The sequence below is a fragment of the Gadus chalcogrammus genome, chromosome 1 (assembly GCF_026213295.1).
Source record: "Gadus chalcogrammus isolate NIFS_2021 chromosome 1, NIFS_Gcha_1.0, whole genome shotgun sequence".
NCBI lineage: Eukaryota > Metazoa > Chordata > Actinopteri > Gadiformes > Gadidae > Gadus > Gadus chalcogrammus.
In genome coordinates, this window is record NC_079412.1 from 19,801,755 (window position 1) to 19,819,586 (window position 17,832).

At 50.1% G+C, this 17,832-nt stretch overlaps 1 protein-coding gene across 6 annotated transcripts in view; it reads left to right on the top strand.

Annotated features, from left to right (window-relative positions):
• ralgapb (Ral GTPase activating protein non-catalytic subunit beta) overlaps positions 1-14,907 on the top strand; it is a 31,552-nt gene extending 16,645 nt beyond the window's left edge. Inside the window, exons 16-31 of one of the 6 annotated variants that reach the window (XM_056594525.1) lie at positions 1,492-1,622; positions 2,061-2,243; positions 3,596-3,744; positions 4,588-4,775; positions 5,067-5,170; positions 5,881-6,036; positions 6,685-6,744; positions 7,670-7,879; positions 9,037-9,195; positions 10,050-10,218; positions 10,882-11,004; positions 11,744-11,880; positions 12,281-12,389; positions 12,916-12,994; positions 13,943-14,091; positions 14,701-14,907. In XM_056594525.1, coding sequence (XP_056450500.1) covers positions 1,492-1,622; positions 2,061-2,243; positions 3,596-3,744; positions 4,588-4,775; positions 5,067-5,170; positions 5,881-6,036; positions 6,685-6,744; positions 7,670-7,879; positions 9,037-9,195; positions 10,050-10,218; positions 10,882-11,004; positions 11,744-11,880; positions 12,281-12,389; positions 12,916-12,994; positions 13,943-14,091; positions 14,701-14,894 — 2,300 coding nt within the window. In that variant the 3' untranslated portion in view covers positions 14,895-14,907. The remainder of the gene's footprint in view (positions 1-1,491; positions 1,623-2,060; positions 2,244-3,595; positions 3,745-4,587; positions 4,776-5,066; positions 5,171-5,880; positions 6,037-6,684; positions 6,745-7,669; positions 7,880-9,036; positions 9,196-10,049; positions 10,219-10,881; positions 11,005-11,743; positions 11,881-12,280; positions 12,390-12,915; positions 12,995-13,942; positions 14,092-14,700) is intronic. The other 5 variants (XM_056594534.1, XM_056594543.1, XM_056594550.1 and 2 more) reach the window with 5 other exon arrangements.
• Positions 14,908-17,832: the final 2,925 nt, after the last annotated feature.

A 17,832-nucleotide genomic window follows, 5' to 3' on the forward strand; every position in this document is an offset into this window, starting at 1 on the left:
GATGCAACGGGAACCAAATTATAAATGACACAGCCGTCATGTCGTTTGACTCCTGAGCTAAATATGAATTGGATCATTAAATCACTGCTGGAGCTCGCTTTAATATACACGCCACACCTGGTCAGGGTTAGGTCATACAAACCATGTGTCACATGATATAATGTCGGAGTGGACACAAAGATGATAATATTCTAGAATATAGACAGAAGAAGGTAGGTGAGACACTCTTTGACGTGACGGTATAAAAACAGGAGAGTGTAGATGTAATAGTACCAGCATTACTGCTTTGCAACACACCTTCAGTTCTTAACATAAGTCTCGGCGTTGGACACCACATACATACACCCTTCCGCCTGTAGAAGGCAGCCCAACTGATGGAGCATAGCCCCTCTCCACGTCTCAAACAGACTTTCTGTAAGCTTTCCATGTGGGCTGCGTTGTTGCATGGGTGAGCTGGGCCTTGGAGCAGCCATGGGTCTACTGGGAGGCGTGGCCGTCCGATGTTAACCAACATGTGCACTAACATGATGACCGTGTTCTCCTCAGCCAACGTGGTCAAAGTGATCTGGAGGGTTAAGAAACGCTGGGTGAAATGTCTCTGTAGGTCTCGCTGAGGTTCTGCTGTGATGCCGTGTCTTTAGTTTCTGATGTGAAGCTCTAAAGCCGGACATAAGTCTCAGACTTTAAAGCTTCTGTCCTCATCTTCTCAGTCTTTTGTCTTCTCAGTCTTGTGTGCGAACTTTGAGTGCAGTGCCCTATGTTTTTTTTTCTGAAACCTGTTCTCATTGTGAGCGACTTTAACAAACCATAGTATTATTCGTGTTGCATTGCCTGTCACTTTGGATGGAAGCTCAATTTAAATGTTAATACAAAAAGCCGCAACTCGACAAATATGTCCTCAAGCCCACCCATATATGGACGGCCTGGTCCCACATGAGTTTATCGCAGGGGTTTCAAACTTGCATGCATCTTTTTTCCTAATTGCTATTTGACAAATTAGAATTTGCTACAGCTCGTCAAAGCTTTGATTTGACTTTAAAGTATTAAACTCCCACAATACATAAACACATTCTGGAGGCTCCATCGTTCGTTCCATGTCACATACACCCGTGTATATGTACGCTTATGCGGGCTAATGCTAACATGCAACAGATCAACTCTGTTAGCATGCATGAGCATGCTAACAGCAGCCATGTGTGCGGGGTTGGGCTGTTAGCGGTTAGATGCTAACAGCAGCAATGTGATGCTAACAGCAGCAATGTGATGCTAACAGCAGCCATGTGTGCGGGGTTGGGCTGTTAGCGGTGTGATGCTAACAGCAGCCATGTGTGTGGGGTTGGGCTGTTAGCAGCGTGATGCTTGCTCCTGTGTGCTCCAGCCTTGGTGTTGTCCTTCATGCTCCTGTCCTCTGCTCCTCCTCTGCTCCTCCTCTACTCCTCCTCTGCTCCTCCCCTGTGTGGTGGCCGGTATTTCGGGTGTGATATGCTTCAGGTGTTTCAGATACGGCCGCTGGCCTGCTGGTGCGCAGCATCCACCTGGTCACCCAGAGACTCAACTCCCAGTGGAATCAGGACATGAGCATCTCACTGGCCGCCCTGGAGCTGCTGGCCGGCCTGGCCAAGGTGAGGCGCCCCCCAGTGGACACCCCTGGTGTCACGCCGGGTTCAGGATGTCTCAATGTTGTGTGACATTATCCATCGTGGTTATGTCTGTGAAAGTGAAAGTGAAAGGTGTATGTGATGTATACGGAGGATTATTGCCATTTTCTTTGGGTTCTGAATTTAGTCTCATATTCCTGACTTTAAACTCAGAGATTAAAGTCAGAACTCCAAAAAAATAATCACATGTGGACTCTTCCGTAGATTTGTATTTTATTGTATTTCAAATTTTATTCATCACTTTAAATTTTCCCCAACTTTTGACTTTTGAGCTCCTGTAACGAGATACTTTCCCTCGTGTGGGTTGAATAAAGTTAGCTTGTCCTAAATTAGCAATGTCCTCCTTCATCAGTACCCACTGCTGGCTATGTAACAGACGTTCCTCTGTGTGTCCGGCTCCAGGTAAAGGCCGGAGTGGACTCGGCGGACCGGAAGCGGGCGGTCTTTGCCATCTGTCTCTACATCGTGTACCAATGCAGCCGGCCAGCCCCGCTCCAGTCCCGGGACCTCCACTCCATGATCGTGGCCGCCTTCCAGTTCCTCTGCGTGTGGCTCACTGAGCACCCCGACATGCTGGACGAGAAGGTAGGGCTCCCTGGGTCTGGTAGAGCAGAAGACCAGAACCTGGCTCCAACCCCCCGTTCCTCCATCAGTCCCTCGTGGGCCTATCCTCAAGCCCTGAGTAAAGTTATGGGCCAAAGAGCTGCCTGAGGTATTGGGTCTCTTGGTGGTTACTTGCATTTATGAGGCTGCGTCTGTGATTCTGAGCGTAGAATACGGGCTTAAAGTCTGATAGTGAGGTGGATGGGAGCCATCACTGTTTACTGTAGCTGTAATCTTTGCGTCGTTAAAATGGCTGTAAAGGTACTATAAAACATAAACCGATCTTTACATTTGACTGAAGAACAAAGGGCACTATGGCCACACACCGTTTGATGGAATGTTATACAAGACCTCTTATGCATGTATGTTGTACGTCCTAGCACTTAATGTACGCACTTATTGTATGTTGTACATCCTGGCACAAAAAAATAGTACTTAGCCTTGCGTAGCCTCTTAAGGCCGATTCATGCCTCCGGATCCGGACGAAATTCGTCGGCCCGTACCAAACGTTGGCTCCGGGACTACCCTTCATACCTCCGTCCGCTTTCAGCGTTGTTATGGATGTTACGCAATACGTCTTCTAGAGGGCAGTGACTGCAGTGTCACAAATTACCGGCATCGACAATCGCAAACATGGCATCTGTAGAGGAGATGATTTTGCTTTGTGTCACCCGAAATCGGCCAAAAAAAGGCGCAAAAAGTGTAGGCCCACGCCGCGGTGGCATCCCTCACCAACCCGCAGATTCTCTCCTCAGAATGTTGCGCCATTTTTAAATGACCAGTTACAACTCATTGCCAGAGCAGGTGAACAATAAAATAAAAAGGTCAGGTGTATAGTATGATATAAATATAAAACGTTAAATACAATATATCATTTATATACATATTAGATATTATACTACTCTCTATTTTCGCGAATGGTTGGACTTCCGACACTGCCGCCTCGATTTCCGTTGGTATTGCTCCGTTTCTCCCGGAGCACTCCGGATTCGTAAGCTCAGAGGCGACGGACCCACTGACGGACGAAACACCTCCGGGACCGGACGAAAGGGTTCCTATCCGTATCCACCGTAGGGTGTGACTGGGCCTTTACCCCAGCTATCTTTGTTGTATACGGAGAATGGTTTAACCTAGCGACTGTTAGTGCTTGGCACTGGGTTCTATGAACGTCCTTCCTGGACCGGCAGCGATATTGTTGTCTCTCCTTCTTCTGACAAATGTACTTATTGTGAGTTGTGGATGAAAGAGTCTGCTGCAGGCCGTCTATGTTAATGTAAATGTTGTACAACATGGCGGCCCCGGGCTGAGGCAGCGTTGTGTCTCGTGTGGCGCAGGCCTGCCTGGTGGAGGTGCTGGAGATCGTGGAGCTGGGGATCTCAGGCAGCAAGTCCCGGCAGGAGCAGGAGGTCCGGCACAAGGGGGACAAGGAGCACAACCCCGCCTCCATGAGGGTGAAGGATGCCGCCGAGGCCACCCTCTCCTGGTCAGTCACAGTCCTGGGCTCCAGCAGAGGCTGGGCCACAGTCTTCATCATAGCCTTCATCAGGAGCCTCATCATAGTCTTAATCATGAGCTTCAGGATAGTCTTCATCATAGTCTTCGTCATAGTCTTCGTCATAGTCTTAATCAAAGTCTCCATCAAAGTCTTCATCATAGTCTTCGTCATGAGCTTCAGGATAGTCTTCATCATACTTTCATCATAATCCTCATCAAAGTCTTCATCATGAGCTTCAGCATAGTCTTCATTATAGTCTTCATCATAATCCTCATCATAATCCTCAAAATAGTCTTCATCATAATCCTCACCATGGTCTTCATCATAGTCTTCACCATAATCCTCATCATAGTCTTCATCATAATCCTCACCATGGTCTTCATCATAGTCTTCGTCATAGTCCTCACCATGGTCTTCATAGTCTTCATCATAGCCTTCACCATGGTCTTCATCATAGTCTGCATCATAGTCCTCACTATGGTCTTCATCATAGTCTCATCATAGTCTTCACCATGGTCTTCATCATAGTCTTCACCTTGGTCTTCATCATAGTCTTCACCATGGTCCTCATCATAGTCTTCACCATGGTCTTCATCATAGACTTCATCATAGTCTTCATCATAGTCCTCACCATGGTCTTCATGATAGTCTTCACCATGGTCTTCATCATAGTCCTCACCATGGTCTTAATCATACTCCTCATCATAGTCTTCATCATACTACTCCTACTACTCGCCTTCCCAAGGGTCTTCCCTACTCACTGACCCATTCCCCTCCTCCTCCTCCTGTGTCCTGGGTACCACCTGTGCGCGTTGCCGTGGCGACCCGCAGCATCATGCAGGTGCTTGGAGCCTTCCCGTCGCCCAGCGGGCCGGCCTCCACCTGCAGCCTGCTGAACGAGGACACCCTGATCCGCTACGCCCGCCTCAGCTCCACCGGGGCCGGGAACTTCCGCTACTTCGTCCTGGACAACTCGGTCATCCTGGCCATGCTGGAGCAGCCCCTGGGCAACGAGCAGAGTGAGTCTGGGAGGGACCCCCCCGCCACATCCATCCCCCGCCACCCCGGCACCAGACACTTACCCCGTCACCCCTCCACTCACGCCTCCCGGGAACGAGGAGATGGGTGCTTGTGGGTGGTGTCCTGACCATAGCAGTGTCCTGTGTATGAATTAGGCTTATTCCAAATCCTGAGAGTGCATGTGTGTGTGTAGTCAGAGAAGTGTGTGTAGTCAGAGGTGTGTGTGGTGAGGTCTGTGTGTGTGTAGTGAGGTGTGTTTGTGTACTGAGCTGTGTGTGTTGTGACCCCAGACCCCAGCCCCTCGGTGACGGTCCTGATCCGGGGGACGGCCGGGAGACACGCCTGGACCATGCAGCTCTTCCACCAGCCGAGGGCCGCCCGGGCCACGCAGAGGGTGAGACACCCGCACCCAGAGGCTCTGGTCTCCTCTCTGCTCTCCTCTCTGCTCTCCTCTCTGCTCTCCTCTCTGCTCTCCTCTCTCCTCTCTCTTCTCCTCTCTGGTCTCCTCTCTCCTCTCCTCTCTCTTCTCCTCTCTGGTCTCCTCTCTCCTCTCTCTTCTCCTCTCTTCTCCTCTCTGGTCTCCTCTCTGGTCTCCTCCCTCCTCTCCTCTCTGCTCTCCTCTCTCCTCTCCTCTCTCTTCTCCTCTCTGCTCTCCTCTCTGGTCTCCTCTCTCTTCTCCTCTCTGGTCTCCTCTCTCCTCTCCTCTCTCCTCTCTCTTCTCCTCTCTGGTCTCCTCTCTCCTCTCCTCTCTCTTCTCCTCTCTGGTCTCCTCTCTCCTCTCTCTTCTCCTCTCTGGTCTCCTCTCTGGTCTCCTCTCTCCTCTCTTCTCCTCTCTGGTCTCCTCTCTCCTCTCCTCTCTGGTCTCCTCTCTCCTCTCCTCTCTGGTCTCCTCTCTCCTCTCCTCTCTGGTCTCTCCTCTCCTCTCTGGTCTCCTCTCTCCTCTCCTCTCTGGTCTCCTCTCTCCTCTCTGGTCTCCTCTCTCTTTTTTTAAGGTTTCAATCTGAGCTTTGACCAGCTGTCTTTAAAACCTCCCCCTCCTCTCTCCTCTCCTCCTCTCCTCTCCCCTCTCCTCTCCCCCCTCCCCTCCTCCCCTCCCCCGTACAGCAGGTGTTTGTCCCTGAGGGACGGCCGACCCCCAACAACGACGTGGGGGTCCGCTACAGCGTGAAGCAGAGGCCCTTCCCCGAGGAGGTGGACAAGATCCCCCTGGTCAAGGCCGACGTCAGCATCCCTGACCTGGACGACATCGTCAACAAGGAGGTGAGGACCGGCCCCCCGCCTTATCCCCAAGTACCCCCTAGTACCCCTCTGTACCCCCCAGTACCCCCTGTTCCCCCTAGTCCCCCCTTTACCCTCCCAGTACCCCCTCTGTACTGCCCAGTATCTCCTTCTCTCCCTAGTACCCCATTTACACTCCCAGTACCCCTCTGTACCGCCTAGTATCTCCTTATCCCCATAGAACCGACTGTACCCCCTTTCACTCGTAGTACCCCCTTACCCCCCTAGTACCCCCTAGTAGTGAATGGTTTCTGTGATGTATATGTTCAGGTGGGCTGATTCCACGGCCCCATCATGGCGGTCAGACAGTAAAGGGGTTGTGTGATGTATATGTTCAGGTGGGTTGTATGGGCTGGCCTCATGGCTCCAACATGGCGGTCAGACAGTAAAGGGGTTGTGTGATGTGGCTCCAACATGGCGGTCAGTCAGTAAAGGGGTTGTGTGATGTGGCTCCAACATGGCGGTCAGACAGTAAAGGGGTTGTGTGATGTGGCTCCAACATGGCGGTCAGACAGTAAAGGGGTTGTGTGATGTGGCTCCAACATGGCGGTCAGACAGTAAAGGGGTTGTGTGATGTGGCTCCAACATGGCGGTCAGACAGTAAAGGGGTTGTGTGATGTATATGTTCAGGTGGGTTGTATGGGCTGGCAGGATGAGGCGACCAACACATTCAAGTGTAATGACCCACACGTGAGTTTGAAGATCCTTCCGGAAACCGCTGGGGTGTCGTTGACAACGGGTCTCCATGACAACATGTAACAACTTACTCCTCATTCCTCTTTGGCACCAAGCATTCAACGTTTGATTGGGAATACATTTAACGTTTTAAGACCTGAATGTGGTGATTCAACATCAGACAACATCATCGTTTTCTGCATTGCCAAGAATTAAAATGCGCGGAATGTGGTGGGAACATCTGTCACACAACGTAACATCTGAGAAGGCACTAAACAGACCATCCTTCACCAAAACATTGCCAGAAACTGATATATTGTCGATAACTTTTCTTCAAAAATATTATTTTTCCGGTTTTTCGTTGAGATTAACAAGCAAATGATGGAAAATAAAGCTAACCCCCAGACAATGTTTGGTGCCAACATACCTAACCCTGTAACCAATAAACCTCGGTGGCTGTTTACAACACATGGGGTAAGGGGGAGATGGTGACGCCTAACCTACTGGACTATGGGATAACCACCACATTAGAGGGGAAACGTCCAGCTCGCCTTTGTTCTGAGATTTGATATGAAATTCGGAACGTTTGTGAAAACGGCCGAGCAAAAAAAATCGGATTCCCCGAAATTCGGAATTTTCGGGAGTTCCGAAAATTCGGAACTCCCGAAAAGTCTCAATCACAGGAAGGTCGGACCGTTGACGTCGTCGATCTGTGATTTGCGTTCTCCGGATCACACCGATGTCGTCGAAGGTCCGACGTTCCCGAAGGTTTAGCATTAACCGCAACCTATGACATCGGAACACAGCCGAGCGGGCGACGTCCCCCTCTAAAGGCTTCCCCAGTGATCCAATCAGCTTCCCCCATTCCCAACCTCGCCCGCCCCCTCTAACGAGCTCCCATGATGCCTTGCTCCCCCCCCCCCCCCCCCCCCCCCGGCAGCTGGAGCTGCAGCACGAGCGCCTGCGCAGCATGATGAGCAAGCAGGTGGAGTACGAGCAGGCGGTGGAGCGCAACAGCGAGGACGCCTGGCGGGCCAAGCCCTTCCCCGACCCCCACACCGACTGCAAGCCCCCCACGCCCGCACAGGAGTTCCAGACCGCCCGCCTCTTCCTGTCCCACTTCGGCTTCCTGTCCCTCGAGGCTCTCAAGGTAGGGCGGCTCGATTATGGAGAAAAAATCATAATCACGATTATTTTGGTAAATATTGAAATCACGATTATTCAAAAGATTTTTTTTTCGAGTTTGAAAACATGATGTATTTATTCAGCACGTCTCTCCCAAAAATTACTTGAGAGAACTTAAGAGAACGCCTTAAAAAATAAAAAAAAATAAAAAATACACGAAATGGTCAAATCTAAAATAATGTAACGATATGCATCCAGCTGTTTACATTTAATAAAAAAGAAAGTTAGAAAAAAATCTCGATTATAGAAGACTCGATTATATTCGTTTTGTGATGGTTTGACGCTAAAATCGAAATCGCGTTCAAATTTTGATTAATCGCCCAGCCCTTTCTCAAGGTGAGGGGGGGGGGGGGAACGACGACGACCAGGAGATCAGCTGGGGTGGGGGTGGGGGTGGTGTTGTGAGGAGGGTTGAGCACATGGAGGGGACTAAGGAGGGGGTGGTAGTGGGAGCAGTACGTTTAAAGTCACGCTGAACTGTTGGATTGAATCCACACTCAATTCACATCCCCCAAATACTTTTTGGGGGATTTGTCTCTTTGTCCGTCTGACACATAACCAGACGAGAAGATTGACACTTATTATGTCTGTGTGCGTCCTGTTAGCCGTTAGCACACTACATGGAAATGGAGGGTAACTTCTAGCATAGCTTCACTACTACACTACTGTACGTCACTACTTATGTTGCCCTCTGGGAGGTGCTACAGGGCAATCAGATCAAAAACAAACAGTTTCTACCCCAGAGTTGTTATTTCTCTAAATAATGTGTATATATGTATTTGTTTGAGTTCATTAACATTCTATTTAAAAAAATAAAACTTTTCTCATTTAGTTTTTGTTTTAAAAAGCACTTATTTTGAGAGCCTCAACCCCAATTTCGTTGCACTTAGTGCAACGACAATAAAGAGATTCGGATTCTGTTTCTGATTCTGATTTGAAGTACATTTCACAGCATTTCTAAATTGATTTGTCGTGCGTATTCACTTTAGCGTGCGGAAACCGAAACATGAAAACAAAGTCGTTTTCGTCGTTTTGAATGCGGCTCGTGCGTTCGGAACTACCTTCTGTCTCTTGTCACCGTGTCTAAACCGCTCGTTGACCCTCCGTGTTTCCCTGAACCAGGAGCCCAACAACAGCCGCCTGCCGCCCCACCTGATCGGCCTGGAGTCCTCCATGCCGGGCTTCTTCGACGACATCAGCTACCTGGACCTGTTGCCGTGCCGACCCTTCGACACAGTCTTCGTGTTCTACGTGCGGGCGGGCCAGAAGAGCAGCCACGAGGTGAGGGAACGACGTCACAACCGTGACGTCGTGTGTTGATGTCACAACCCGTGACGTCGTCTGGTGATGTCACAACCCGTGACGTCGTCTGATGATGTCATGGGATGTCAAAAAACTGTAAAAAATCTACAGCACTTAAAATATATAATAATAGTGTTTGAAATATAATTATCATGGGCATATCTGTTTCCCCGACCAAATAAAATAAAATACACGTCTCAATGTTGAATACAGTATAATCACTAATTAAAATAAATGTTATAATAATCAGTGTGTACAACTACTCCTTATGCACAAGCAATGTGGGAGAGTTTCTTCTCCTGAACGTGTCTCACCTCCGCATGTGTCTCACCCCGGCGCGTGTCTCACCCCGGCGCGTGTCTCACCCCGGCGCGTGTCTCACCCCCACATTGTCTCACAACGGCACCTGTCTCACCCCCACGGTGTCTCACCCCTGCCTATGTCTCACCCCTGCCTATGTCTCACCCCCACGGTGTCTCACCCCTGCCTATGTCTCACCCCCACCTGTGTCTCACCCCCACCTGTGTCTCACCCCCACGGTATCTCACCCCTGCCTATATCTCACCCCCGACGGTGTCTCACCCCTGCCTATGTCTCACCCCTGCCTATGTCTCACCCCCACGGTGTCTCACCCCTGCCTATGTCTCACCCCCACGGTGTCTCACCCCCACCTGTGTCTCACCCCCACGGTATCTCACCCCTGACTATGTCTCACCCCCACGGTGTCTCAACCCTGCCTGTGTCTCACCCCCACGGTGTCTCACCCCTGCCTATGTCTCACCCCCACGGTGTCTCACCCCTGCCTATGTCTCACCCCTGCCTGTGCCTCACAGATCCTGAGGAACGTGGAGTCGGCGGGCAGCGTGCAGCCCCAGTTCCTGGAGTTCCTGCTGTCCCTGGGCTGGGCCGTGGAGGTGGGGCGCCACCCGGGCTGGACCGGCCACCTGGACACCAGCTGGTCTCTGAACTGTTGCTCGGACGGCCCCCCCAGCCCGCCGCAGGGTGAGCCAGGGGCAGGGCGGGGCTGCGGGGGCGCGCTCCCGTAGAGCGGGGGTTCTCAAACCTCTTCCACCTGTGTACCCCCTCTAAGATATCTCTTCATCTGGGTACCCCCTTTCACTGGCGCAAAACATTGTGTGATTTGATAATAGTGATAAATTATATTATAATTTACAGAACATCTATGATATATTGGCGCTCTATTTGACAGTGACAATGAACGAAACATGAACATTAAAAGGGTGCAAATACGCACAATTCAGTGAGAAACATGGGCCTGTTTTTTATGCAACTGTTGGCTAATTTCTCCCCACAAAACAAGCACTACGCCAGGGGAGGGCCAGAGCAAGTAGAGCTGAATCCCACCCTTGTTTTCCCGGATTCTCCTTTCTCTTTTTTTTTTTTTTTATTTCAACCACTTTTATCGTTTATCTACTGTCTAGCTTTCAGAATTGAAACTTGCTCAGGGTGAAAACCCTGCAGTACTCCAAAGTAAGAGTACCCCCATTTGAGAACCACTGCTATAGGGCACAGCCTCGTCTACACCCCGTCAGGATTCATGTACAGGAGGGTTCTCCACCCTCCACCACCGTCAGTGTTAACACTAAGTCCACGCAGCAAGGCCGGTGTGATTGACCTCTGACCTCTGAACTGTGACCTCGGTAGAAGACGCAGGCAGTCCGGAGGAGACGGGCGGCTCCATGTTCAACGGAGAGAGGAAGGTGCTGTACTACGCCGACGCCCTGACGGAGATCGCCTTTGTGGTGCCCTCGCTGACGGAGAACTCTGGTCAGTACCCACACGTCCTCATGAACACACAGACAGAGTACGGCTGCGTCTGCTACCTTCAATACGAAGCGAATTGAGTCTGGGGTGACTTGGATTGAAAGCGGATTAAGATGCTATCATTCATGCAAACGTAGGGATTAGGGCACCTTGCTCAGGGATGAAGGCAGGAAGGCAGGGATCAATCCCGGATTCACCTGGAGTACCTAATTAATCCCGAGGTCGTAATAAATCTGCTTGACATAATAATTATACTGAAAATTCTGAATAGAAAATACAATTTAAGTATAAAAAAAAAAATGGCTGAATACAGTCAGGAATAAACGCATGAATTATATATATATATAAAAAATAAAGAGATTAATCATCTAAACATGAAAACCTTCATAAAATAACCATATTGCTCCAAATGGAAGTATCTATAAAGTGACCATCTGAGCGCTCCCATGACCCTCCCACGGGGTGAGGGCTAAGGCGCGTTCACGGTCCTGGTGATAACGAGACACCTCGTCACTGATGACGCTCACGTTTACGCGTGTCGCCGACAGCGACCGTTCACGTGCACTGCGTTCGGGATCTAAAAGTTCTTTTAGATCCCGTTTTTCTTTATCCGATAAAAACCGGAGGTAGAGTCCTAAGAGGGTCATGAGGTGTCATTCACGAGAACTTTCCGACGTGGCGAAAATGTGTGGCATTTGTGACGTTAGTGACCCCCTGACGGAGGCTCTCTTTCTGCCCCCAGAGGACTCGTCGGTCCACAGTGACTCCACCGTGGAGGCGGACTCCACCTCCGACCTCATGCCCACCATCCTGAAGCAGCCCAACCTCACGCTGGAGCTCTTCCCCAACCACTCGGACAACCTGGAGTCGGCCAAGAAGGTACGTAGCTCACGGCTAACGGCTAACGGCTAAATGCTCTACCAACCGCTCTTGATAACCTGGGGTCAGTCAAGAAGGTACGTAGCTAACAGCTAGCTCTATTCTCTAAAGAGAAGAGCAGTCAATGACCTCATGATTCATAATCCGAAGCCTAACTGCCCGTGCGCTGCGCTGCGCGTCAGTACACCGGGTCATTGACTCACTATCAGCAGATGTTGAGTTAAACGAGGTGTGTGTGTGGGAGCAGATGCACACCGTTAACGTGTCCCTCTGTGTGGAAGCACATGCACAGCTTTGTAAGAAGTGTGGGTCACGGGAGTCTCCTCTAATGCTTCTCTCTCTGTGTCTGTGTGGGTCAGAGGAGTTTCCTCACATCTCTCGCTTCTCCCTCTGTGTGCAGCTGAGTCCTCTGGTGAAGACCAAGCGGTCGTCCACGGGGAAGTCCTTCCCTCTGCTGGGGCCTGAGACCAAGGTGTTTGTGGTCTGGGTGGAGCGCTTCGACGACATCGGTAAACACGCACGCACGCACACACACACACATGCACGTACACAGATACGCATGCATACATGCGCAGATGCATGCACAGACATACACATACACGTAGACAAACACGCAAATGCACATGCAAACACAAGTACAGACAGACGTGGATGCACACAAACCACACACATGCACACACACATACACACACCATATACACACACAAAGATGCATGCACAACCACGCTATACAAACACACGAATTGCATTATGCACACGCACGCACACAAGCAGATGCTTACGCATGCACTAGACACACAGACACACAGACACACAGACACACACACACACACAGACACACACACACACACACACACACACACTTGCCTCTAGCTCGGCAGTGGCGGTTCAGAAGGGTTTCATATTTTCCTAGGTACACAGCTCCATTTCAGTTAATCCTCCCAGCAGCCCCCGGTGGGTCGAGGCCAGCGCGCCGAGGAGATGTTGGGAACCTGAAAATGTGGATTCTACATTTCGTTCTGTTTGTTGTTTCAGAGAATTTCCCTCTCTCCGATCTTCTGGCGGAGACCAGCACAGGCCTGGAGGCCAACGTCAGCAGCAGCACGTCCTGCAGGTAGGGACCTCGGCATGCTACAGCCACCCCCCCTGCCCTCTGTTGTCACCATGCAATAACCCCTACCCACCCACAGGGGGCACTGTGCAGCAATACGGTCTATAGCAGTATGCCCAGGCTCTGATAGACGGCCTGTGTTGTGGGACTGAGGGGGCTGTCAGAGGTTAACGTGGTCAACACAGATCTTCCCCACAATCAAATCCAAATACCACAGATAAACTTGGAAATAGCGAAGGATGTCGAACATTTCTTTCTTTGTCTCAATGCACTCCTACTTGGCAGTCTCGCTATTAGCTTATAGATTGAGAGATATCCAAAAGATTTAGACGAAGCCTCTTCACTGGCTGCCTGCAAGGTTCAGCCCATTGAACTATAGGGCTCGGTATCGTGGCCGATTTCATAAATCGATTTGATTTAGATTCATAAGGTTCTGAATCGATTAATCACGATTCGATTCGATAACCCTAACCCTGCTCTTAAATAATGAAAATGGCTCAACTGTGTTACAAAATACAACTGTACTTTATTTTTTCTCTTCATCTTAAACAACAGTTTTTAAGTGTAAATTTGTAAATCGGACGGTTTAAACTTGAGCACTAAACAAAACTCAGTCTCAAAAGTGCAATTTTGAAATTATTAAGGAATTGCAAGTGAAAGTGAACTTGAACTACAACATTCCATCACTGCACATTGCATTAAGGCAGTGTTTATTAAAGTGCAAAAATAATAATAATGGTATCAAAAATAAAAAATGATCTCATGCCCTATGGATCGATTATGCAAAATGTTAATGAAATCGATCCAAAATCGATTAAATCGATTTTTTTACCCAGCCCTAATGAACTACCAGAGGCACGTCTCAAATAGAGTCAGCATGGTGGCTCTCCCCCTCCACCCCCTCACCCCCTCCTCACCCCCTCACCCCCTGCTCCTCCTCTGCTCCCCCAGGTCAGGGCTGCTGGAGAAGGACATCCCGCTGATCTTCATCCACCCGCTGAAGACCGGTCTGTTCCGCATGCGTCTCCACGGCGCCGTGGGCAAGTTCAGCATGGTCATCCCCCTGGTGGACGGCATGGTGGTCAGCCGCAGAGCCCTGGGTAACCCTCCTCCTCCTCCTCCTCCTCCTCCTCCTCCTCCTCCTCCTCCTCCTCCTCCTCCTAGTCCTCTCCTCCTAGTCCTCTCCTCCTCCTCCTCCTCCTGCTCCTCCTCTTCCTCCTCCTCTTCCTCCTCTCCTCCTCCTCCTAGTCCTCTCCTCTTCCTCCTCCTCTCCTCCTCCTACTCCTCCTCTTCCTCCTCCTCCTCTCCTCCTCCTCCTAGTCCTCTCCTCTTCCTCCTCCTCTCCTCCTACTCCTCCTCCTCTTCCTCCTCCTCTTCCTCCTCCTCCTCCTCCTCCCCCTCCTCCTCCCCCTCCTCCTCCTCCTCCCCTCTTCCTAGTCCTCTCCTTACCGACGGTTCCACTCTATTTCCATGTATCTTCTCTCTTTCTCCTCCACTCTCTCCCTATATTTAATAAAACAAAATAACAATGTCAGCATTGTCAACATAAAAATAATGGATACAAAAATGTGAGAATCAAAACAAATTTTACTTTGCGACAATAAAAGTAAATAACGTGCAGAGGAAGTAGAATAGCTCAGGATTTCTTAACAGGAAGTCCCGCCCCCTCTCCCTCTGGTCCAGTGACTGACTCTCCCCCCCCCCCCCAGGCTTCCTGGTGCGTCAGACGGTCATCAACGTGTGCCGGCGCAAGCGCCTGGAGAGCGACCTGTACAACCCGCCCCACGTGCGGCGCAAGCAGAAGATCACGGAGATGGTTCAGCGCTACCGCAACAAGCAGCTAGAGCCCGAGTTCTACACCTCCCTGTTCCACCAGGTGGGGGAGGGCCGGCCCCACCTCTGACCTGACCCCTGACCTCTGCCCCCCAACCCCCCCCCCCCCCCCCACCCCCACCCCGTATCGAAACACTGGCCCGTACAGGGCATGCAAGAACATACGCACACACACATAGGTCACACGCACACACACGCATAAACACACATAAACGCATAAACACACACACGGACACAAAATCTCTATATTTATACTGTACTGATTTTTTATTTATATTAACACACTCACACACACACACACACACACACACACACACACACACACACCGAAACACACATTTATAAATATATATCTATACATATATCTCAACACTGTCTGGCAGTCGACTTCAAGAGCAAAAGTGTCAAAACTGCGAGGCGCAGCATGCTGGCCGACCGCCGCCGCAGCCGCGCTCCGGGCTAGCTGGTACCGGGCTAGCCTAGCACCGGGTTAGCCTAGCGCCGGGCTAGCTGATGCCGGGCTAGCCGCGCCTAGCGCCACGGACACTGGACCGGCCGCTAGCCAGGACTGTCTCCAGAAGTGACTGGCTCCTCGCTGTTTAGATCCACGGCTGCAGAACTCTCTTCTTCTCTCTGAACTTTAACAGAATAACTCCTCCCCCTGCCCGTGCGTTGTCCACGGACACACTAAGATAAGGGCGGTTTTCCCCCCGTTCGGTTTGTGAGTCGGGTCCGGAGCGCCGACGGGAACGCTGACCCCCCGCTCGGAACCTTCTGGAAGCTACGTCGTCTGTCCATCCACAGAGAGACTCTAAGTGACACCTGCGACCCAAAGTCCACCGTCTACGTTGTCTCATGTTTGTATGTGTATATATTTACACACACGCATGCACGTGTGCGTCCACACACAAACACACACAGTACACATACAGCACACGCACACATACAGCACACACACACACACACACCACAAATACAGTACACACACACACACACACACACACACACACACACACACACACACACACACACACACACACCACAAATACAGTACACACACACACACACACACACACACACACACACACACACACACAGACACAGACACACGTAGAGATGCAAAGCGGCTCGTCTCCAAAGTCTTCCTTTAATGATATGCAGAGGGGAATCACCGTGACATTGACTGCCATTTTAACTTGAACTCCACACAGCGCGTGAAACGGAAAAACCAAACGCTCCTCGTCATTCTGCTGCCCACCTTGTGCGTGGCCGTCTGAATGCCCTCCACGCATGCGTGTGCGCACGATGCTCGTACGTGCATGCAAGCGCGTCTGCGTGTCAATACGTGTACGAGTGCGTGCGCTCATCTGTGCACGAAGGCCCGTTGCCACGGCCCCGTTGCCCGCCCAATCACGTCCACTCCGCTCTCCAGAATCATGTGCGCAAACCGAGACCTCTGACCCAACTGAACCGATATGGAAATAAGCTTGATGTCATTGTAGGGAGAAAGGGTGGAATTCCAGCCCCCCCCCCACCCCCAAAACACTATTGGACCCCAACAACGCACACACTGGGTTCAGAACATCTGTCTTCATCTGAGCTGACTTCACTCTCCGTCTGAGCTGACTTCACTCTCCGTCTGAGCTGACTTCACTCTCCGTCTGAGCTGACCTCACTCTCCGTCTGAGCTGACTTCACTCTCCGTCTGAGCTGACTTCACTCTCCGTCTGAGCTGACTTCACTCTCCGTCTGAGCTGACCTCACTCTCCGTCTGAGCTGACTTCACTCTCCGTCTGAGCTGACTTCACTCTCCGTCTGAGCTGACTTCACTCTCCGTCTGAGCTGACTTCACTCTCCGTCTGAGCTGACTTCACTCTCCGTCTGAGCTGACTTCACTCTCCGTCTGAGCTGACTTCACTCTCCGTCTGAGCTGACCTCACTCTCCGTCTGAGCTGACTTCACTCTCCGTCTGAGCTGACTTCGATGGCAGCAGGTGTGATCTCTCTGTGCGTTCATCTCGTACACACCGACGTGATGTTTACTCACAGTGGGTGGGCCCGGGACGCTGCTCTCTCCCCATTGGCCGGGAACAATGTCAATCTATTTATCACACCGGACGGCAGCGGCCTGCTTTTAGTTTGGCTTTGTTTTTCTTTTATTGTCTTAATGCACTGAGCACATTTTTTCCATTTACTTTCTATGTCCTTGGTTCTCTTCCGAGTCTTTTGTAGCCTCTACTTGTACACATTGTTGAGAGTTAATCCCTGCTGAAGAGTTGTATTATCTTGTCGAGTATAAATGAAGAACAGATGGAATTTTTAATCGTGTTGAATTAACCCTGCAAAAATCACCTTTTTATGATGACTTTAGTGCTGTGAGCACATGCCTTTATTTTGTTTCTGAAAGAGTCCATTAAATATGCTTCAAAGAAACTGCAGTCAATCGGGTCCATCGTGCGTTGTATTATTATGGAAGTAAATCTGTGCCATCGGGTTTTGAAAATAAAAACACATTGAATTATAAGCACTGAATATTTATGCATTGAAATAACCAATCTGAATTTTTTGCCTCTGAATTTAACTCTTTACATTTTCAATATATCATATTCACCTTTATTTTTCAATGTTAAAAAATTCAACGTTAAATAATTCAACGTTAAAATATTCAACTCAAATATTTTCAACTTCCAAAAATTCAGTCCGCCAAAGTCACCATCAAAATTCAATGTACGAAATTCAGTGTTAACATCCGGGGATCCAAGAAAGAGCAATCGATCCTAGATGCTAGATCGCGGTCAAACGAGTTGTCGCGTCATTCTCGTTAGATACCTGACTCTCACGCGGGAAGGCAAAGCAGATTTAGCCATGTCCAACGGCAACCGCAGCAGTAATGGTACGGAGCCCCGTACCATTACTGCGAGACATCGCAAACCAACTTCCGGGTCAGAGGAAAAAACTAACAACCACAACGATGGAGTTTGGGGGTTTTATCAATGTTTATTTTGAGTT